Source organism: Capra hircus, chromosome 25 (genome assembly GCF_001704415.2).
Source record: "Capra hircus breed San Clemente chromosome 25, ASM170441v1, whole genome shotgun sequence".
Taxonomy (NCBI): Eukaryota; Metazoa; Chordata; class Mammalia; order Artiodactyla; family Bovidae; genus Capra; species Capra hircus.
The window spans coordinates 42,020,513-42,042,954 of NC_030832.1; the positions used below are offsets into that span (position 1 = coordinate 42,020,513).

At 63.3% G+C, this 22,442-nt stretch overlaps 1 protein-coding gene across 1 annotated transcript in view; it reads left to right on the top strand.

The window, feature by feature from the left end:
* MAD1L1 (MAD1 mitotic arrest deficient like 1) overlaps positions 1–22,441 on the top strand; it is a gene marked incomplete at its 3' end in the record, with an annotated part of 218,357 nt that extends 195,916 nt beyond the window's left edge. Inside the window, 2 exon segments of the mRNA XM_018040283.1 lie at positions 3,280–3,487; positions 22,399–22,441. Coding sequence (XP_017895772.1) covers positions 3,280–3,487; positions 22,399–22,441 — 251 coding nt within the window.

Genomic DNA, 22,442 nt, shown 5'->3' on the forward strand with positions numbered 1-22,442 from the left:
AGGAGGGAGCCCTGCACACCCTGCGCCGTCGCCCCGCGCGCCCTGCCGCCTCCGGCCTCCAGCAACTGCTGCTCTGCTCTCTGCGCCTGGGGCTGTCCTTGCTTGGACACGTCATGCGCGTGGCGTCTGCGCGTGGTGGCTTCACCCACTCAGCGCGGTGTTCTCTCTTTCCCCTTTCGCCGCCCCGGGGCATGTGAGATCTTAGCTCCCCGACCGGGGTCGAGCCGGCGCCCCCTGCGTGGGGAGCCTAGAGCCTAACCACTGGACCCCTGGGGAAGTGCCCGAGCAGTGTTTTCAGGGACCATTCACGTCGTGGCCGCTGTCCGCGCTCCGCTCCTTTTCATGGCTGTGTCGTACTCCATGGTGTGGGTGGGCATGTGGATGGTGCTGCTGCAAACGTTTGTGTACAAGTTTCTCCATTCAAGTGTGTGTTCACTCCTCTCAGGTGTGTCCCTGGGTGTAGACTTACTGGGTCACACGGTGCTGGTGCTGGTGGTTTACTCGCTCAGTCGTGTCTGACTCTGCGGCCCCGTGGTCAGCAGCCCACCAGGCTCCTCAGTCCACAGGATTGCCCAGGCAAGGACGCTGGAGAGGGTTGCCGTTTGCTTCTCCAGGGGATGTTCCCGACCCAGGGACCACGTCTCCTGTGCTGGCAGGTGGGTTCTTTCCCACTGAGCCGCGTGGGAAGCCCAGGCCCCGTGGTCACTCTCTGTCCAGCTGTCTGAGGAACTGCTTTCCACGGAGGAAGCACCGTTTTCTGCCCCAGCAGCGGCAGGGCTCGGCTTCTCTGTCCTCACGGAGACTGCCTTTGCCATTTCAGCTGCCAGGCGGATGCAGTGATGCTTCCTTCTGGCTCCAATTCCCGTTTCCCTGATCAGTAACAACATTGGCGTCACGCATCTTTCCGTGTGCGTGTGGCCTGTTCGTATGTCTTCCTTGGAGGAGGATTGGTTCCGATGCTTTGCCCGTTTTCACATAAGCTTGTTTTGTTTTCTTTCTGTTGTTACCGAGTTGCAAGAGCTCTTCAGTGTTCTGCGTACAGGCCTCTTACCGGATAAGTGATCTGCGAGCGCTTTCTCCTGCTCTGGGTGCTGTCTCTCTGCTTCCTTCGTGGTGTGCTTCGCGGCACAGGCTTTCACTCTGGTGGAGCCCAGCTTGTCTACGTTCGTCTTTTGCTCCTCGCTTTTAGTGTCATGTGGGAGAATCTAAGACCAGACCCGGTGCCTGTGTTCTGCCAACACTGGCTCTCAGGCTTAGGTTTTTATCCGCTGTGAGGTCACTGTCGTGCACAGTGTGAGGTGAGGGTTCAGTTCGATGCTCCTGCACGTGGCTGTCCACTTGTCCAGCACCTCTCCTTGGCAAGTGGTCCCGCCGGGAGCCGCTGGCCTTCCCCTGCCCGGCCGTCAGGCCAGCCGCTCCCCCACCCGGCGCTCACCTGTGCTTCCTGGGGGCCACCCAGGACCTCGCATCAGTTCAGGGTCGGAGCTGAGCCCGAGGCCGCTCTGAGCTGCCCGCGCAGCGCTTCACGGTCTGCCAGGTGCCTCCTGCCCCCTTCCTGCCTGCCCTGTAGGGGACCCGCGGGGACAGACGGTGCAGCCGGCACCACCTGGCTCGCCTGTGCAACCATGGCGCTTTGCAGAACACGCCCTTGTCCTTTCCCTGCACCCCCTGCCCCGACACCCATGGGACACGCAGGTCCCCACGCGCCCAGCCCACCCCCGTCGGCCGCAGGGCCTCTGCCCGAGCGTGCAGGGTGGTCGGACTCCGCCCCCCTGGCTGTGTCTCCCAGGCTGTGAGCATCGGATGAAATAAGATCCCTTCCAGCCTGACAGCCTGTGACTCACCGAAGTTACACCTTGTCTCTTTGTCCTTTGAGGTTCTTACAAGGTTTTCAGAAACCCGCAGGAAGCCGGCTGCCAGCCCCTCCCACCGCCCTCTGCTGGCTCTCCCCCAGCCTGGGGCAGAAGAGAGCTGGCAGCGTCCCCACACGCCCCCCTCCCTTTTAGGGGCACAGTTAGCAGGTGGCTGGCGAGGCCTGGCCGGCAGTGGCCACACAAGCCTTTGGTGACTTGGAGGGCCGGCATCCACGCAACTTCGCTCCCACACTGGGGCGGCTGCTCTGCGGCATGGCCGTGTTGCCTGCCTGCCCCACCTCCCGGTAAAGGTGCTATTCCTGCTGCTGCCCCTGGAGGGGTCGCTGTGGGCAGAGGTCCGAGGTGGAGGTCCGGTTTTCCAAGAGGGCGTCTCAGCATTGGAGTGGAGGAAGATGACCGCTCAGCTGGCCCAGTGGCCCTTGCTGGGGGGCTGGGGGGCCCGGCCAGCAGGCCCGCGGCCCCTCGGCCAGGGACACAGCGTGTCTCTCTCCCCGCGCCTGGGGGAGGGACCCTCGGGCCCCCTCGCCAAGACCCAGGCCTTCCCTTAGCGCCGGCCCCGCGGGGCTCCCGCTCGCTGGGGGGCCCAGGGAGCGACAGCTGGAGACGTGCGGCTCCTGCTTTGACTTCCAGAGCCTCCGCCGCACTTCCCTCCTGGGGCCGCCTGGGCCAGACGGTGGGGACGGAACTGAGAGTGGGTTTACTCAGCAGCGGTCTGCCTGCTGCCCGCCTGTGCTCAGCTGTTGGGGTGACTCGCTCACCCCACCTGCCCTGCTGCCAGTGAGCCTGACGTGGGTGGGGGTGAGCTTCATGGGGGTGCGGGGTGAGCCTGACAGGGGTGAGGGGTGAGGTTCACGAGGCTGAGCTTCATAGGGGTGAGGGGTGGGCCTGACGGGGGTGGGGGCTCCCCGATGCTCGTGGCAGGGAAGCTGAGGCTGGGCTGGCCCAGGCCTCATCCGGTGCATGGCCTGGGCATGTGTGCCAAGCAGCACGCCTGCAGGGATGCACGTCTACCGTGACCAGGGCCCAGACCAGCTCTGCCTGCAGCCATCCCCTCCTGTGCCCAGGGCTGGGTCGTGTGTCAGTAACAGGAGCCGACAGCGAGCGAGGTGTGCGGGGACTCCACTTTAGTGTCACGGCTTTCTTAAGTGTTCAGATCTTAAAAGCTGGGTCCCACTGTGAAGGCCTGGGACAGGAGGGTCGCTGCGCAGCTAGCGAGGACCCAGGTGGTCACGGATAGCGTCTGAAAACACGCACTGGACACCGATGCTTGGGGAGATGCAGGTCAGAGTGGGGGGCTCGCGTGCTGCCTCCTGCCGATGCCCCAGAGATGGGGGGTGGGCACCCCGCGGGCCGGGCCGCACTCGCCAGTGGGGGCGCTGACCGCCTGTCTGTGGTCCTCCCGCAGGGCGACTACGACCAGAGCAAGACCAAGGTGCTGCACCTGAGCCTGAACCCAGCCGGCGCAGCGCGGCAGCGGCTCCGCGAGGACCAGCAGCAGCTGCAGCAGGAGTGCGCGCGGCTGCGGGAGCTCGTCCGTGCCCTGGAGGCTGGCGGCCCCGTCCCTGCACACCTGGAGGCCGCCTCGGAGCTGCCCTCTTCCCAGGAGGTGGCAGGTAGGCCCCGGTCCTTCCATCCGTCCCTCCGTCCAGCCCACGCAGGAGCCAGGCCACGGGCCTCCAGGGGATGGGGGCCCCAGCCTGCAGAGTGAGCGCAGCAGGGACCCGAGGTGGCATCTCTCCGACCCGGGAACAAGTTAATACCATTTGTCAGCTCATGTGTGTCCATTAATCACACAGACACCAGTGCCCCGGGAAGCAGGGGCCATCTCTCACAGTCTAAGTACATTTCCGGACGCAGCGAGCCCTCCGCAGGCCCTGTGACAGGCGGGGTGGGGGTGGGGGTTGGAGCTGCCTCTTCCACCACGAGGGTCTCACCCCCTCTGCAGCTCTGACTCGGGGCTGCAGTCTCTGACCTCACAGTTTATCTCTGTCTCCAGACAGCACAGTGAGCGTGAGCCTGCCTGCTGCGTGGGGCCGTCGGCGAGGTCCCGCCAAGGCCCGGCCCCTCCGGGCAGACAACAGGTCCATCACCGCCTCGCAGGGAGGGCACCGTCAGGGGGCTCCGTTTTCCCAGGGGTCACCCAGTCCGGCCTCAGGGGGAGCCTAGGGGCTGGGGGGCGCCTGTAGCCCCTCTCTGCCATCAGACGGTGCCTCCCAGGGGTCACCCAGTCCGGCCCCGGGGGAGCCTGGGGGCTGGGGGGCGCCTGCAGCTTCTCTGCTTTGTCAGAAGCTGCCAGGTGTGGCTGTCTGCCCTGGGCCTCAAGCGGCTGGTGAGGGGCCGCTCCCTGGCTCCCCCAGAGCGCAGCCCCCACTCCCGTGTCTGCTGCTGGCTCTGTTCACCCTCTACCCCGGCGATGTCTGCGGGGCGTCCGCGTCGGGAAGACACGGCTGCCGTTTTCTTGACGTTTGCTGCCTGTGTTTCCAAGCAGCCTTTCCCCCGGGAAGCCCTTCCTACTTCCTCCGCCCGTGTCTGCCGTCTCGGGCTTGGAGAGGGAGCACAGGCATCGTCACGTCTGGAGCCCGGCTCTGCCGTCACCCTGTCCCCAGGGTCGTGGACGCAGCCCCTCCAGCCTGCAAGCTCCCACTCTCTACCTCGGCGTGCAGCCAGCCTTTCTGATCACTGTCCCATGAGCCTGTGGAGGTGGGAGTCAGGCCCAGCACCGGCCTGCGGGCCTGTAGGCCTCAGTCAGCCGCGGCCGTGACTGGAGCAAGCCTGGCCGTCCTGTGGGGCTGCGCTCCGCATGCTCCCTGTCCCCAGGGTGTCCCAGGTGGTCCTTGTCCCATGTCTGTCGGCCCAGGGTCCCCTGTGAGGCGGGGGTCCATGTGCCGCCGGGTTCAGTGGGGACCCCAAAGTGCGGATCTGCTGGCCCCCCTGAACCCCTGGCTCCCCAGGCCGCACCCGTCCTTCATCCGCTTTCCCGCGACCTGGTGCGGGGCTGGCGGACAGGGACCGTGGGTGTTGTGAGAGGTGCACACTCTCCTGCCCCCACCTGCCTCTCCTGTCTTGTCTTCAGGAGGCTGGCATTGGCTGCCCTGGTGTGCTGGCCAGGTGATTCTGGGGCCAAACCGCAGCTTAGCCGCCAAGACCGCTGTGAGGGGGTCCCTGCGGCCCAGGGTGAGCTTCCCGGCCCTGAGAGCCAGGCAAGGCCTCCCAGAGGGTCCTCAGCAGGCCAGCAGCCGAGCGTGGTCTCGGCCAGCGCTCCTGTTCTCCCCGGCTCCTCCAGCCCCGCTTCGCGAGTCACCCGTGTCCTTGCCGAGTTCAGGAGCTGGGAATGCAGACTCGGGCGCTCAAGGTTGCTCTTCATTCTGCACAAGGACTCACACCGTCTGACGCGACAGACCGTTTACTCCTCAAGTCTGTCTCTCTGGCGTGCTCAGCTGTGGGGACGCAGCTGCTTGGAGCCTCCCGGGGCACCCAGCATGCGCCCAAGGGCACTGTGGGCGTCCGGGCAGACGGCCGGTTGGACCTGGGCCCCTGCTCTGCCGTGCTCCCCGAGGCCCCACGGAGAGCGGGACCACCACAGACCTCTGCAGTTGGGACAGCCGGTGGGCAGGTGGTTTAATGGTGTGTGACTTAGGAACAACTCCAGGCAGCTGTCATCATGGCCGGAACCAGGCTGAGTAATGCCACGACCCTCCCCAAAGGCCGGGAATTGGCATCAAATGGCGCTGGGCGAGGGGGCATGACTGCCAAGCTCAGGAACAGCAAGGATGCTTGCCCGAGGTGTAACCGAGAGCCCCGCCGACCTCAGGCCTTCACTCGGCTCTATCTGCGGGCTGCAGCCTCTCTCCCAGCAAAGTCGGATCAGAGCACTTCCCCAGGCACGTGTGGAGATGCGGGTCCCTGGGCCCCATCTCAGACCTGCTGGCTCAGAATCCCAGGGGCTTCCCCCCCCGCCCCTTTTACCCCCAGGAGCCTGATGGACCTGAGGAGATGTGAAGGCGCTGAACCTGGAGCCCCTTCAGGCGCTTGGTTGCTGCTCAGCGGCCCTTGAGCTGAGCTGGCCGGCCGGCAGAGCCCAGTGCTGTCTGTGACCAGGGCTGCTGGCGTGTGCGGGGGTGCAGAGCAGGCAAGCGGGAAGGTGCACCTGGAGGACACAGGCCGTCAGAGGGATGGAGACCCCCCCGGAGGCGTGTCCTCGGAGACTAGGAGGGACTTTGAACAGGCAGCACACGGACAAGAGCCTTCCGAGTGTTCCAGACGGGAACGACGGCGCCAGGAACATCAGAGAGTTAGATGATGGTCTAAAGAGGGATTTTTAAGATAAAACTGAGAAAATCTGAAAGCGGAGGAACAAGACAGTGAGATGGGAAACAGGAGGAAACAGTGAGGCAAGTCGTGCACCCGGCAGCCTGCGGGGCCCACGTCTCAGGCCTGGCTGCTCCGCGGGGGCCAGGAGACAGGCCGCACACGCGCTGAGGACCATCCACAGCACGGAGGGAGTGCCTTTCTGGGGGCGTACTGGGCAGGGCCCGTGGTGGCAGAAAGCCCCCCACACACTGGAAAAGCGGGTCACGGGCCAGGGATCACCAGACGTCCCTTCTCAGCGGCAGCTCTGGCGCTGGGCCCGCGGGCGCTGCTCCAGGTCCCTGGGAGCCGTGAGAACGCTGGCGCCTCGGTGGTGGCTTCTATGCTCCCAGAGGACAGATGGTGGGGGCACTGAGCAGCTGAATGGGTGGCCGGCCTGTGCACGGAGCGTGCTGTCGGAGCCTGGCCAGGCTTCACGTGGTCAGCAGAGTCACAGCTCAGCAAACTCCCTCCTGGGCCGTCCACGTCCGCCTCGGCACCCTGGACTCAGCAACAGGGCCAGGCAGCCAGGCTCTGACCTGAGACCTCCCTCCAGCCGTAGAAATCTCAGTACATGGATGCCCTAACCTCCAGAGTCTCGTCATGGACAGAAGGGCCCTCCCCGCCTTCCCCGTGGCCTGCGGGACAGCCCCACACCCCGGATGGGCTCATCTGCCATGTACACGGCACTTGGCGCTCGGCCTGCAGTTGCCCTGAGGGTCGTGTAGGTGGGTGTGATCTCCATGGTGACGCCTGGCAGCCAGGATGGGGGCGGCCCCGCAGTGGAGGTGCCCCGGCTCCCTCGTACCAGGAGCCGCCCTGGGGGCCAGGAGGGACGATGCGGGGCAGCTGCCCAGCCGTGGGTGACCACACCACCACAGGTCGGGAGCCTGTAGCCAGCTGTTCCTGGACCTCGGCCTTAGGACAGCCCCTGCCAGGAGCACGGCCCTTGGTCAGCGGGAGCCTGAACCCCTTCTCCCCTCCCCTGCCGGAGCTGGCTCAGCTCCTCCCGAGGCTCCCCACCCACCCAGCCTGGGCCAGAGAGATTACTAATTGGCGCTTAATTAGGTAATGCATTAATATTAAAATACCTAATCTTGTCAGAGCAATGCACAGGAGGTGATCAGATTTGTCCCTGCCTGACTGTGCCGCTAATCCCACGGGGTCCCTGGAGAGGGCTGTGCCTGGGCCCCTCCTTGGAGCCCCGCTCGCTCTGCCCAGGGAAGAGGCCACCGCAGGGAGGCGGCCACAGGCCGGCCTGCAGCAGCCGTGCCGTCTGCTGTGTCTCTCTCTGCAGACCAAGGTTGACCCCCTTTCCCACTTCAGCCAGCGCCCGCCCCGCAGTGGGAGGATGGGGCTGCCTGGGGGTGGGGGAGGCCCGAGGGGCCCCTGGCCAGAGCCACCCGCCAGTGCTGAGCACAGGGCCCAGGCAGCCTCGGGTCACCTGTGAGGGCGCTGAGGCTCCACATGGCTCGGCCCCAGCACGCACCGATGGACTCAGGGCTACCTGTGGCCGCTGGTCTGGCTGCCTGAGGCGTAGAGGTGGGTGTAACCTGGGTCAGAGAGCCGTGCTCGACAGGAGCTGGCCTCTGAGCACCTAGAGCCTTCGGGGAGCAGGGAGAGCCCCCAGCCTGTAGCAAGAAGAGCCTTGCCTGCACTTTCCCGCTGGTTCTCAGCTGGAGGGGCCGCCTCTGAACAGCCAGGAAGGCTGCAGAAGTGGGAAGCGGAGACAAGAGTCGTGTCCCTCCCTCGCAGCCCTTCCCCGTTCGCCCGCCCCGCCCCGGCAGAGGCATCCTTCACCTCCCGGCCTTGCAGCAGGCGGGAGGGAGGCCTGCTGGGGTCTTCAAATGCCCAAGCAGCACGAAGGTGGATCTGAAAGGCACTGTGGTGGCTTCGGATGGAGCTGACGTGGAACCCGAGCCCACAGAGGGTGGGTCAGACACACCCAGACCATGACCAAACCTGGAAAGTGAAGGCAGGAGGCAACTGTGCCGGTTCCCGTGAGCGGTCTTGCGTTTCTGCGTGTGAACACCGGAGTTGGATCACGGGGTCACGTGGTCCACGCGCTGTGAACCTCGAGGCTGGCTGTGGTTCCACACCCCTGCTGGCCCCACGGGGGCTCCGTGGCCCCACGTCCCGCCAGCACTGGGCCCTTCAGTCATTCCCAGGTGTGCGCAGCGGAGGCCCACCGTGGTGTAACTGGCGTTCCCCTGACGTGTGAAGATGTTGAGCAGCATTTGTTTCACGTTAGCCCCTCCTGTATCCCCTCGGGTGGGTGGGGGCTCAAGCTTTTGTCCATTTTTCGTCTTTGGTTCGAGTTTGGGGGTTGCGTTTCCTAGCAGAGTCTTTCTCAGAGCAGACACCGATAACTCGGATGAGCTCTGGTGATCGGTTCTCTTCCAGGATCAGATCTAGGGACTTTGGCAAACCCAAGTCAAGACGCTTTTTCTCATGTTTTCTCTCTCAAGTCTTTTAATTCTGCATTAAAATCTGTGACCCATTTTGTTAGGTTTTCCTGTAATGTGAGATTCAGGTTGAGGTTCTTTTTTTTGTTTGTCTGGGGGACTTTCTCCTGTAAATGTCCAGATACTCCAGCATCACGTGTTGAGATGGTGTCATGCCTCCGTCAGTCGCCTCTGTACGTTGGCCATGTCAGCTGACGGATGCCGCAGTCCTGTCTCCTCCCGTTTGCTGGCCCGAGTGTCCCCAGAGTCTTGGTAGCTGGATGGCAAGTCTTAAGGTCGGCAGCGTAATCCCTCCCACTTTATGCTGTTGTTTCAACAGCGTCTGGCAGCCCTGTTTCTGTTGCCTTTCTGTTGAGCTTTAGGATCAGCGTGTCTGTATCTGCAGGAATCCTGGTGAACTTTACACGGGGAATCCACTGACTCTGTAGTCAGTTTGAGGAGAATCCGTGTCGTTACCGGGATGAGCCTTCCCAGCCCAGAACCAGTGTCTCTCCACTGACTCAGGCCTTCTTCAAGCTCGTTCATCAGCATCTTGTGGTTTTCGGCGCACACACCAGTTACCTGTTTTGTTAGAAACAGACTCGTGCATGTTTCATTTTTGTTAATTTTTAGTTACCCTCAGTGCGTGTTTTTCTTTGTCGTTTCCGTTGTTCTGTGCTTGTGGAGAAGGAAATGGCAAGCCTCTCCAGCATTCTTGCCCAGAAAACCCCATGGACAGAGGAGCCTGGTGGACTGCAGTCCACGGGGCCAGAAGGAGCGGGGTGTGACTTGGATCAACAGTGACTCGGAGACACGGCTGATTTTGCGTTGGGCTTGCAGCCCGTGGCCTCTCTAAGGCCAGGCAGCGCTGGGAGGGTTTGGCTTCCGTTGCCTGCCGGCGCGTCGGCTGTGAGCACGGCCTGTCGCGTTTGTTCCTGTGGGCCTGACGCCTCGCCTCGCTGGTTCTCTCCCTGTTGCCGCGCAGCCGAGACTTGATGGTGCCAAGCTGCGGAGGTCGGCGTGGGCACTGGCCCTGGTCTTGGTCCAGGGGGCGTGCGGTCAGCTCTGGGCTCTTTGCGGATGCCCTTGCTCGTTCCCGTCTAGTCTGAGTCTGCCGAGAGCATTTGTCACGTTAGGTGTTGAGTTTTTTCAAATGCTTTTCTGCATCACTTATAGGCTCATCTGGTTTTTCTTCCATAGACTGTCAGTGTGGTGGGTTACTGTGAAAGTTTTTTACTCACGTGTTGAACCAGCCCTGCATTCCAGGTGTAAACCGCCCTTGTCTGTGGTATATTTTTCTTTCCGTGCGTTGCTGAGTTCAGCTTGCTGTTTCCGCAGTAGTCCTGGCGTCTCTGCTCGTCTTGGTCTGAGCGTCTCCTGTTGTCCTGTTGTCTGAAAGGCATGCACGACATTTCCTCTCTGCAGATGACGTGTTTGTCTACACAGACAAGCCCAAGAGGTTTTTTTTTTAGAAGAACGCAGTGAGTTCATTGTTGGTTTTTGTGTGTCGCTCTTATACCTGTGTGCGTGCTCAGTTGCTCAGTCGTGTCCTACTCTTTGTGACCCTTTGGACCTTAGCCTGCCAGGCTCCTCTGTCCCTGGGCTCCTCCAGGGAGAACGCTGGAGAGGGTTGCCATGCCCTCCTCCAGGGGATCTTCCCGACCCGGGGGTCGAACCCAAACCCAGGTCTCTTTCGTCTCCTCCGTTGGCAGGTGGGTTCTTGACCTAATATTAGTGCCATCCGGGAATCCCATTATATCCTGCAACCTTGCTGAGTTCACTTACACGATACGTGGGTATAATGCGAATATGACATCTGTGAGCAGTTGGGGAAGCTAAACTCTAAGACATTATACCATCCCTGCTCACTCTCCCAAAATGAAATTCCTGAGGATAATTCTAACAAAGTACATCAGAGGTCTGTGTGCTGAAGACGGCTGTGCATTGAGCAAGGAGTCAGGGGGCTTCTGATAAAGGAAGAGGCAGGCTGCGTTCAGGCGCGGGAGACTCCCCGTCCGGAAGCTGTCCCTGCGGCCCGGGCTGGCCCCAGGCCACGGTTACCGTGGGCGGTCAGCTCTGTGTCCCTGGCTGCTCATCCCGTCTGCCCGCGCAAGTGCGTCTCCTGGCTGGCGGTCGGCCGCTCCCTCCTTGGAGGTCGGCGCCTTCGTGAAGGGCCGGTGGGTTTCCTTCCTCTTTCCCAGACCTGGAACTTGTGAACCTGTGGCCCGAATCCAGTGAGGATAACTCATGGTCCCCAGAGCTGTTAATAACCACGCAGACGACCTTGAACCAGTGAGCAGACAGACCCCCTGGTGCAGCCGCTGCCCTGCCGCTCAGCATGGAGACGGCCGACGACCAGCGTCCCGGGCTCCGTAAAGGCTCAGGGGCCGCGTGTGGGAGAGGCTTCGAGGTCCCCAGGGCGCCAGGCCCTGTGGTGGGCGTGCCGGGAGGGGCAGCACGGGACGCAGTGCGGGGCGCGCAGACGCCTGCGCCTGGCTAGACCCTGCAGGTGTGCACCCAGAGGGTCAACTACTGCACGCTTAGGACTTTTTGACAGAAACGGCATCTCACTTGATTGCTAATAAGGAAGCAGTCTTCACTTCCTTTCCGAATGGTCTCACCACAACCAGAGCTCCTCTATCTCTTCTTCTGCTCAGTTTGTGCAGAAGTCTGACTTCTTGTTTTCCTTTATGATTATTTTGTATAGAAGGTGTTAACTCATTCTGGAGTTTCATTGGTTTATTCCATTTAAGCTTAGAAAGTTCCTTATTGATTTGATAAACTCTATTTTCTTCTGTGACTTTTTGGGTTGTATTTTATATTTAAAGATCTGATCTGCTTGGAACGTATTTTGGGATGTGGCATAAGGTGAAGGCCTCAGTCGATCTTTTTCCTGGTCACAGATGGCTGCCTGGGTGCCGTCCATCAGATAATCAATTGTTCCTTGCCCTGTAGGTTTATAATGTGTCTTTATTTTTCTTTGTCTTTATTCCATGGCTTCTGGGCGTTTATTTCATTTTTCTGTTCCACATCTTTAGTAATTATAACAAAGTATGTTTGCATATCTGGTGTAGAGCACGGCTTTTCCCTTTTCTTTCCTTTTCATTTAGATTTCTTTAGCTTGTTTATTATTCTAAATGAATTTCAGAAATGTTTTGTCAAGGTCAAGAAAAAGCCGTTGAGGTTTTGGTTTTTATTGACACTGCTTTGAAGTGAAGTGAAGTCGCTCAGTCGTGTCCAACTCTTTTCGACCCCGTGGACTGTAGCCCACGAGGCTCCTCCGTCCATGGGATTCTCCAGGCAAGAATACTGGAGTGGGTTGCCATTTCCTTCTCCAGGGGATCTTCCCGACCCAGGGATCGAACCCAGGTCTCCCACACTGCAGGCAGACGCTTTAACCTCTGCACCACCAGGGAAGCCAGTGACACTGCTTTAAAGATATGAATTAGTTTGGTGGGTGAGTTTTCTGCTTCGTTGCGTCCCGTGTCTCTGGACGGGTTGGGGAGTGCCAGGTCTGTGGGACCGAGGGGCCAGGCCGGGGCACCCCTGGGTCCTTGGAGCCCCTCTGCAGGCTCGGGTCCCGGGACATGTGTCTCTACCCCCGCCCCACTCCTGGCCACTGTCTGCTGCCGGGCCGTGTCAGGAAACGTGGGTCCAGGCCGCCTTCCTCCGTCGGGGGCCCGTGCGTCTCCCTGCACCCCCAGCCCCTGGCCCCAGGCCTGCCTGCTGCTTCTTCCATTCTTGCGGTTCTCCTGGGGTCACCTCTGCTGGAAAAACAGAAACAGCTTGAGAACCGTTTGCCCAGCAGCTCCCCCAACACACTCACAGCAGGTGACCTATGGCTCCAGTGAGGCATCTACTTTGGAGGCAGGACCCAAGCCCCAGAGAAGAGCCGGAAGCCAAGGGTGGGAGTGGAGGGCAAGGGCGAGGGCGAGGGGTTGGGGTCACACCCCTCCACCTCCTGGCAGGGTGCGCGCCTTCTCAGGGACACAGGCCCACGAGCCAGGGGCCTGGAGGCATGGGGAGGTCTCCGTGCTTGCGGCCGGGGTCAGGCAGGGCCCCGTGGGCCCGAGGGTGGGCACTGCTGCCCAGAGCTGCTAGGCGGTGGTTACCGCCTCCAGCATGGCTTCTCCAGAGCTGAAAAAGAGCCCCCCAGGAGCCTGGATGTCAGCAGAGCCCCTGAGCCCAGGTGCACCCGGCGGGGGTGGCGCCAGGTCAGCCTGCTGGGAGGTGCAGAGAGCCGCCCTCGTGGCCCGCTGTGGGGTGCGGGGAGCCGCCCTCGTGGCCCGCTGCGGGGTGCGGGGAGCCGCCCTCGTCGGCCGCTCCCAGGCAGGCTCTGTGCGGAAGCTGGTGGCGCTTTAATCACTGCGCGTCCCAAGCTGTGCTCTCTGCACTGTTTGTTTGCTCTTGGTGTCAGGTAATAAAGGGCAACACCATCAATTAGGTGCTTAATTGGAGTTGTAAGGGAGTCGTGTAATTTAATCTCCGGGTTTGCAGGCACACAGGCCGAGGGAGGGGCGAGCGAGCCCCCGCCGTGGCAGCTGCGGCCCCTCTGCCTCCTGCTGCCCGTGAGCAAGTCCCTGGTGGCCCCACCCTGTCCCCGGCCACGGGCAGACCTGATGCCATCCAGGGGCAAGACCCCGGCATCGTCAGCAGCCCAGCGCCCCCACCTAGCCTGTTCTCCACGTTGGAAATAGCGCGAGCGGCCAGGCGAGGCAGCCTGCTCAGAACATGGGCAGTGGGGACGTTCCTGGGCAATCAGGCTGTCTGGGCAGGAGCAGCCCCGCAGGGCGTGTGTCTGCAGCGTCTGTGGGGTCCCAGCGCCGCCCCCTCCCCGGCCCCTGGCTCTTTATGGGACTCCTCCACGAGCTGTCTCCTGGGCATCGTGGGATTAGCAGAGTCAGAACTGACTTCTCCAGGCTACAGCGAGAGTACCCAAACCCGTGAGGACGACCCAGGCCCCTCGCTGCCATCACCGAATGCTGGCGAGCAGTGGGAACTCCGTTCGTGGCTGGTGGGGACGCGGGATGGCGCAGCCAGGCTGGAAGCCAGTTTGGTGTTTTCTTACGAAGTGACCGGATGACCCAGCCGCCACACCCCTCAGCATTCGCCTGGAGGAGCAGGACACGTGTATGTCCACACGAAAACGCGCAAGTGCCACAGCCTGGAGGCCGGCGAGAAGGCCTTCAGGAGGCGACCAGGGCGTAAAGCGCGCTCCATCCAGACAGGGAGCATCATTCAGCACCAAGAACAAAAGAGCCGCCAAGTCACGAGAAAGACACGGAGGAAACTTCCACGCCCATGACTGAGTGCAAGGAGCCGGTCGGGAAAGACCACAGACCTGGTGACTGGTGGCACGATGGTCTAGGGAGGGCGGAGCGGTGGAGACGGGAGGATGAGGGGCGTTGGGGGGGGAGGTGGAGCCCAGGGAGCGTTCAGGGCAAGGACGCTGTCCTCTGCACCACTGGGAGGCTGCATGTTCGGGCAGGCCCACAGGCGGAGGGCCCCCAGGTGAGCGGCGCGGCAGCGGTGCCTGTAGGGCTCGTGGCTTCCGGGCAGGCTCATGACGCGTGCCCGCTCTGGAGGGCGTTGATGCTGGGGGGCGGCGCGGCTCGGTTTGCAGGCAGTCTTTGTCACCTCCAGTCATTTTGCTGTGAGCCTTGCGCTCTCCCGATGGTCTTTGGAAAGAACGCCCAGTCGTCCCCTGTTCTACCTGAGCAGGTGTTTCCAGTGAACAGCGGGTGTTGTGCAGCAGTGCCGACAGTCTGGCTCCGGGACGTTCAGTTCAGTCAGTCGTGTCCGCCTCTTTGCGACCCCATGAATCGCAGCACACCAGGCCTCCCTGTCCATCACCAACTCCCAGAGTTCACTCAGCCTCAACGTCCATCGAGTCGGTGATGCCATCCAGCCATCTCATCCTCTGTCGTCCCTTTTCCTCCTGCCCCCAATCCCTCCCAGTGTCAAAGTCTTCTCGAAACTCTTCGCATGAGGTGGCCAAAGTACTGGAGTTTCAGCTTTAGCATCAGTCCTTCCAAAGAAATCCCAGGGTTGATCTCCTTCAGAATGGACTGGTTGGATCTCCTTGGAGTCCAAGGGACTCTCAAGAGTCTTCTCCAACACCACAGTTTAAAAGCATCAATTCTTCGGCTCTCAGCTGGGCGTCACGTCTGGACTCTGCAAGGGGAGGGGAAGCCACGTGCATCATGTCTTGACCCTGGGGAGGGGGAGCCACGTGCGTCACGTCTGGACTCTGAGTGGGGCAGTGTGGGGGAGCCACGTGCGTCACGTCTGGACTCTGAGTGGGGCGGGGCGGGCGGAGCCACGTGCGTCACGTCTGGACTCTGAGTGGGGCGCCGGGGGGGGGAGCCACGTGCGTCATGTCTGGGCTCTTGCGGGGGAGCCACATGCTGTCACGTCATTGGTGGTCGGCCCAAGCCCCACTCCCTGGGCCAGGAGCAGAGTTCATGCAGCCTAGATTCTGGTCCTGACAGCCGCCGACTGCTGTGTGTCCTCGGGTGACTCCCTTGGCCCCTCTGAGCTTCCGCTTCCATCCCAGGCAGAGGCTGTTGCTGAGCTGGCACCGCCTGCTGCGTTGGGCACTTGTGATCTCTGACCAGGGCCGTCCAGGCCAAGAGGGGCTGCAGGACCGCTGGGCTGCCTCCTTCCCCTCTGCCGGCGGGTGTGTGCATCGGGTTCGCTCCTCCTCACAGGCGGAGCTTCCGTGTGGTCACCCCTAGGCTGGAACCCATCTTCCCGGTCCTCTCCCAGGCCTGGCTCCACTGAGAAGCCTGTGTCCTGGCCCCGCAGACCACGCTGGCTGTCCCTGCTCCGTCCACTGCTTCCCGAGCCTGTGGCCAGCTAGATCTGAGGCTTTCTTTCTGCTCCCGTGCCGTCTGAGGGGGTCCCTGCAGTTTGGCGGTGAGGCCTCGCTGCAGCCGTCGGCAGCTTTAATAAACTGCCTTGCCTCCAAAGGAGAAAGACGATTTAAACTCTCGTCTTGCCCAAAGCAGACAGATTGACTGGCAAATAGCTTAGTCAATAAGAGATGAGCCCCGGAAGCCTTTTGTCTCTGAGAGGGAGCTCGCCTTCCGGGGAGTTCATGTTCTGTGAGCCCACCACCGGGAGTTAATTAATACGTGCAGCACGGGGTGGACAGAGCCAGAGCCTCCTGGAAGCGCCCCCCCCCCCACTCGGGACAGTGCCTGCTGGCCAGCAGCTCATAGCCACCGCCCTGGGGTCCTCCCCACCCAAGCCAGCAGCCCAGGGCCCCGTCATCCTCTGCTCCCCAGGGTCCTCTCCTCTGGCGGGCAGCCTGCAGGGAAGCCACTGGAAATGCGTGTCAGCCAGCATGTTCTCACGCTCCATCTCGGGGGTCGAAGGTGCTTGCCCTCCAGGTGGTCTCGGGCCCTGGCATGTGTGTGAATGTGTGCAGAAGAGCGTGCATGTGTGTGTGTGTGCTCGAGCACCTGTCAGCACATGAGCGTATCTCCAGGCGCTTTGCTTGTGACTGCCGGAGCCCGTTTCCCTGTCCGTGAGGTGGGGGTGCGCGTGGTGATGCTTCATGGGGTGCTTCCAAAACTTGAGACCAGCTGGTGCGTGCGGAGGGAGCCTCGGCTGGCTGGACGAGCGGCAGTCACGAGCCGTGCACCCAGGTCCCCCCCTGGGGGCTTCAGGTGGGAGATGTGGTTGGTCGACAACCAAGTAGGTAAATAAGTCGTCAGAGGTCGGCGAGTTCCGCGAGGGGAACCCCACCAAGCACAGGGCCCCCAGAGGCTGTGCTGGGGCCGCGGCAGGGGACCAGCCTTGTGCCAAGGCAGCACGGACGCAGGGTGGTCCTCACTGCAGGGCTGGCTCTGCCGGGGCCGTCTGGGGTCCCCCCCGGCTCCCCTGCTCTCTGTCTGGGTGGCGCTGAGCAGCACACTGGCCTCTGGGCCTGACCCCACGTCTACCCCGCCCAGGGCTGTGTGGGTCCGGGGGCCAGGCTGTGGCCGTCTCTTCCCGAAGGAGCTGGCGGGTCGGCACTTGGCATGGCTCGGGCCGGGGGACAGGCCACCCCATGGGCCCCTGCTGCCTTGTCTCGGCAGTGAGGGAGGCTGGCTCCCTGGGAGTGTGGCATCGCATCCGCACCCGCCTGTCACCCTGGGACTCTCCCACCCCTTAGTCTGGTGGGCTGTAATTGCTGGTGTCTTTTCAGATCATTTCTGTGCAAGGTGACAAGCTGCTTGCCGAGTGAGCAGTTAACCACACAGCGAGGCCCGTTTGAAAGCCGGCACCACGCTCACCAGGGCGGGCGTCTGCCAGGCAGCCTGGCGGTGGGCATGCGGGCTGCTCATCTGCATGTAATTCCAGGGCCGCGTCTCGTGTGAAACGTGCAATTTCCGGCCCCACGGGGGGCCCAGACTCATGGCGGAGAGACTGTTCGGGGCCCTCTGGCGGCAGGAGGCTCTGGCCAGCAAGTCCAGGTCCCAGCCTCCTGTCGCTGAAGCCAGCAGTGGGGATGGTGTGCCCGGACACCCTTCCAGGTATCCGGCCTGGGCGCTGTGTCGGGAGGGGAGCTCGGGACCACGGAGCTGCCAGGCTGGCTGCGAGCCCCTCAGCACCTGGGGACCATGCGGGCTTCTCTGCCATCTCCCCTCCCCTCCTCCCCCAGCAGGAGGCTCTGCCCTGTCGGGGGGCAGGCCTTGCCCCGCTGTGGAGGAACCCCATTCGTGGAGCTCGGCGCCCACAGATGCCCCACCAGCTCCCCACTCCAGGTGGCCCGCGGGGCCGGGGCACTCACCCAGTCCCAGCCCTGCAGCGCTGGCTCCCATGGTAGCTAATAAAATGGCATCAATATTTAATGCCTAATTATTAAATATTTAAAAATGAAAACTGAACTAGTTTAGGCATTCCCAGACATGAATAATTCAGCCCTGGCAGTGGCCCCGCGCGGGCCCTGAGCAGAGCCAGCGGTGCTCACGGCCTGCAGGGGCCCGAGGCCGAGTGTCCAGAGCCCGCGGGGAGCCCTGCTCCCTGGGTGGACCACCCTCTGTCTGAGCCACCAGCCAGGGCAGTCGGGAGAGCCGGTCCACCCCTGTCCCCAGCCTTGGCCTCCCCATCGCAGAGCTGGCCATGCTCCCCGTCTCCTGTGGATGCGCCAAGACCACAGAGGCTGCTCCTGGTGAGAGGTGCAGACCTGGGCGGCCGTCACCCCCGCTGTGGCTGCCCCTGCTGTGCCTGGGGCGACAGGCTGTGTGTGAGCGTGGGAGCTGGTGGTCCCGGCTCTTGGAAAGCAGACGGTGCCCCCCCAGCCCGCATCCTGCCCCCACCACTGCAAGGCAGTCCCGAAGGCCTTCCTCTTGCTGTCTCTCGGGTGTCCTGGGAGTGGGCCCTTTTGCACAGAGAGATGCTCTTTCTAACAATGAAGAATTCAACCTTTTGTTGCTTTTATAAACCCTGAAGATCTCAGCATTACCTAAGTGTTTTTTATTCACTTTTCAGAAAGAAAAATGATTCTGTCCTGAGTCCCCAAAGGACAGTTTCAGAAGCTACTTCCAAGCCCTAAACAGCATCGCTGCAAGAACCCAGCTTGCACCGCAGCCCACAGGGGCCTGTCCCCGGCCAGCTCGGGGCCACCCGCCCGGGGGTCTGTTCACGGAGTCAAGGTGGGGAGGCCGCTGGGGGGCTGGTCTCAGCACCAGCCACCCTTGGTGCCATCAGCGCCCCCTCCCGTCAGGGGCCCCCAGCTGCCCGGGGCTTTCATCACCATCGTCTCAGGGACAGAAGCCCTTTGGAGCGCCTGTGGTTGCCTCGTGCTGCCATGATGGGCTGGGCGGCATCCTGGGATGGGCGTGGGCCCTCCCGTGACTGGCCGCGTTCCTCACGGTTGGAGCGCGAGGCGTCCTGTGGGGACACACAAGTCTCACCCCCTCCAGGGCTCCTCTTGCCTCTCTGCCCTCTGCGGGCCTCACACTCCCGCAGTCCTGGGCCCTGCACGCTGCCTGGCGCTTAGACCGCAGCCCGTCACGGCGGGCTGGCCTCCTAGCCGGCGACCCCTGCTGTCAGCTCCTGCCCCGCCGTCCATGCTCCTTTCCCCTGCTGTTCCCAGCCCGCTGCGTGTCCAGGGGCTGCGGACGGCGGGCGGGGCTTCTCGGAGGCCGTTGTCCGCCCTCAGGGCCCAGGCGGGAGCCGGTGTCCACACAGCTCTGTGGCCCCTGTTCGGTTGGTGGTCAGTCCTGCCTGTGGCCCTGGGGCTCGGAGCTCGTGTGGATCCGGCTCCTGCTCCCTGCAGGATGTGGCGTGTTCCGCGCCCGTCTGGCTGGGAGGCGGGGCCTCTGCTTCTGGAGGCCTCTGTGTGGTCTCCCTGACGTCCTCTCCTGCCCGCCCTCTGAAATCTCCGTGTAGAGTCCCCGCCAGCTCGGTGCCGGGCCCCGGGGTCGCTGGTTGCGTCCTGTCTTTGCTCTTTCCCGTCTGTCTTGCGTGTCTCCGAGAGGCGTCCTCTGCGATCTGAGCCCCTCCCCGCCGTCTGCGGGAGCCTGGGCCCCGCTGTGGGGCGCCGTGAGGCCGGTCTCGTTGCCGGTCTCTTATCCGTCTAGGTTGCCTTATTTTTATCTTACATTAGAAGCTCCTGCCCATCCAGTGACCCCGGGTGTGCTTCTGTGGATGCTTTCTCTGGGTGGGTGGGGTTAGGAGGCTGGCCGGGGCCCCCCTCTGGGCCTCCTCTGCCAGATACCGGTGTAGCCCCCACCCCCTTACTGGAAGGGCCGCTGCCCATCTGCTGGGGTTGGGGGGCTCAGCAGGGAGCTCCGCTGCCAGGCCCCCTCACTCTCCCCACCAGGCACAGAGAGAGACCCCCTCACTCCCCCCCCAGGACCAGAGAGACCCCCTCACTACCCCAGGACCAGAGAGAGACCTCCTCATTCCCCCACGACCAGAGAGAGACCCCCTCACTCTCCCCAGGACCAGAGAGAGACGCTATCACGCCCCCACCAGGCACAGAGAGAGACCTCCTTACTGCCCCCAGGACCAGAGAGAGACGCCCTCAGCCCCGCCCCCCACGAGGCGCAGAGAGCTGGTGAGGCCCTCTCTGGCTGTGCTGGTCAGCGGGCCTGCGGGGAGACCGTCTCCGCCACGGGTGTGTGTCCTGGGAGCATCTTGGGGGCGTCTCAGGAAGGGAGCATCTAAAACGGGCCTGTGGGCCTGAAGCTGGGCTCTGTCTCCTCCCGGGGAGTTGGGTCCCCTGGGGCAGGAGCGGGGTGACGCCCTCACCAGGACCCTCAAACCCTGGCTCCCCAGACTGAGCGCAGGCCACCCGTGGGCACAGCTCAGGCCCGCTGGTGGGGTCGGGAGGAAGGCCCAGCTCAGGGGAGACTGCCCGAAGGCTGCAGGGAAGGAGGGGCGGGACGGCCGGGCGGGTCCTGCACCGCAGCTCAGGGCCCTCTCAGCCGCACCTGCTGCCCAGGCTGGCGGGGAGGCCAGGGGCCCTGGGCAGGGCCTGGGCGTGAGGCTTTCATCCCTTGCACAGCAGAGTGGCCTGGGGGAGCTCGTTGGGGTGAGGGCCGGTTGGGGGGCAGGCAGGAGCTCAGCCTGCAAGTGAGGGCTGGGGGAGTGAGGGCTGGGGCGTGAGCGCGGCAGCTGCTGTCTGCTGGCTGCTGTCGGCCAAGAGTGGCCATCGCCAGCAGGTCAGGCCTGAGGCCGGCCTGGGCCCTGGTGGGACGGCTGTGACTGTGCCACAAGCTCGGGTCCCCAGTCCCACCAGGGGAGGCCCCTGCTCGCTCTGGGAGAGGCTGGGCCAGAGCGATGCTGTTTCCACGGAGGGAAGTCTATCTTTTATTTATTTAATCCGAGCCATTCTGTGAATTATTCATTCACATTTATGTAAGCGATTGAGCTACACGGATCGTGGGAGCAGGTGAAGACACTGACTCTGCCCCGAATCAAAGGGGCCGCCCCCCGGGTCCTCCCTGCACTCGCCCACTCGGCGGGCTCTGCCGCTCCCGGCCTGCCCCTGTGGACCGGGCCGCCCGGGGCCAGGTGCCCTCGGCCTGTAGGACGCTGCCCCAAGCCTACGTCCCGGCCTCGCTTTGCAGGTCCACGGCAGGTCCCCGGGCAGCAGGTGGCTCGGGTCACCCGCCTGCTTGTGGGGTCTGTCAGCGGGGGAACAGGCCGCGTCTGCACACAGTGGGTGCCCCTCACGGCCGGGCTGCGTGCGTCCGGCGTCCGAGAGCTCGAGGGCGGTGCAGCCTGTGTCGGGTGAGACGCCCGCACGAGCTCCACTGTGAGCGCTTCCTCCAGAGCAGGCTTCCCCGCCGTTAACGGCCCGTCCTCGGTGGCTCGGCTGCGGGACGAGGGGAGAATCTGGGGTCAGAGTGGCCGGCCGCCTTTCTAACTTCGGAGTCTGGTTACTCACTCGGTCGATCAAGGGCCCTGTCCCCAGGCTTGGCTCTGGAGTGAGGGTGGCCTTCAGGGCAGGAGGCCATCCAGGAGCACAGGGGCCGTGGAGGGGCCTGGCGTCAGGATCCATGGTTTGGGGCCGGGGGCGGCAGCTGCCGGGCTGCCCCAGCGCTGCAGGCCGTGGAGATGAGACCCGGGAGGTGTGCTAGAACCCTGGCGTGTAGTGGAGTCTATGTGGGTCCTGAGGTCCGAGGTCAGAGGGCCCCGCCTCTGATGTGGATCTGCGGTCAATGTTCGGCCACCTGAGTCCAGCTTGTGAAGTGGGGGGCCCTGCACGCACCTCGTGGCTGTGGTGGCTGCTGAGCGCGTTGGGGCCTGTCCAGTGGCTGCCACCCTCCCCCCCAGCAGCGCCTGGCCCTCTGCCCCCCTCAGTCCACCCTAATCCTCAACACGGCTGCATCCCCAACGACCCCTGGAACCAGCGTTGGGGGAGAGGAAGGGGATCTCTCTCCCTAGAATGCAGGCTCCCTGCCCGCCTGCCCCATCACCTCCTCTGGAAGAGACCCTGATGACATCCGTTCATCTGAAAGCAGCCCCCCGGGGCACCCACACCTGCACCAGACGCCCTGGGTCCTGAGGGTCAGCCTGGGCCGGGGGCGGTCCTCGGGGAGGGCAGGCCACACACTAGGCTGAGCCTGGAGGCCTGGGGTCCCGCACCCCTGGCAGCGTCGGGCCTCACGGGCGACTCGCGTGCACCATGTTTAGCCAGCTCGCTAATGATGGGGCTGAGCCAAGGTTTAACTCGCCGGACAGCACCTCAAGGGGGGACTCGGGTAACCGCTGTGCGCGCTCCTGGCAGCTTCGCACAGCTGCTTTCTGCCCGTGCAGCCCTGTGCCTGTGGGGGCAGCAGGTGGGCCCAAGGGCCCTGCCCTGAGCTGTCCAGTTAGGACAGGGCCCGGGGTGCCCTGCCCGACCCCACACCCAGGGAGCCTGCCTTCCCCCAACGTCTGGTCTCCGGGAGGCCAGCCGGGGAACCACGGGCAGCGTGACCCCACATCTCTGGATGACCTCCACTCCTGCAGCCCCTACCCCCGTGCTTCTCAGCGGCGGCCTGGGAAGTGTTTGCTACTCCCTGGGCTGACGGGACAGACTCGGGGCCGGAGTGTGGGATGGGCATCCCCGTCTGGGCCCAGAGGAGGGCTGAGCCCGCCTGCTGCCCGGCTTGTCCTCGTTGGGAGCCGCGTGTGGCCGCTTGGCCCCGGGCGTGGCGTGTGCCCCGCTCACCCCTCAGTCGATGCCTTGCTGCCCCTGAGTGTCCTCCTGAGACCCCGGGGGGCTGACTGCTTCTCCCTCCCCGCAGAGCTGAAGAAGCAGGTGGAGAGCGCAGAGCTGAAGAACCAGCGA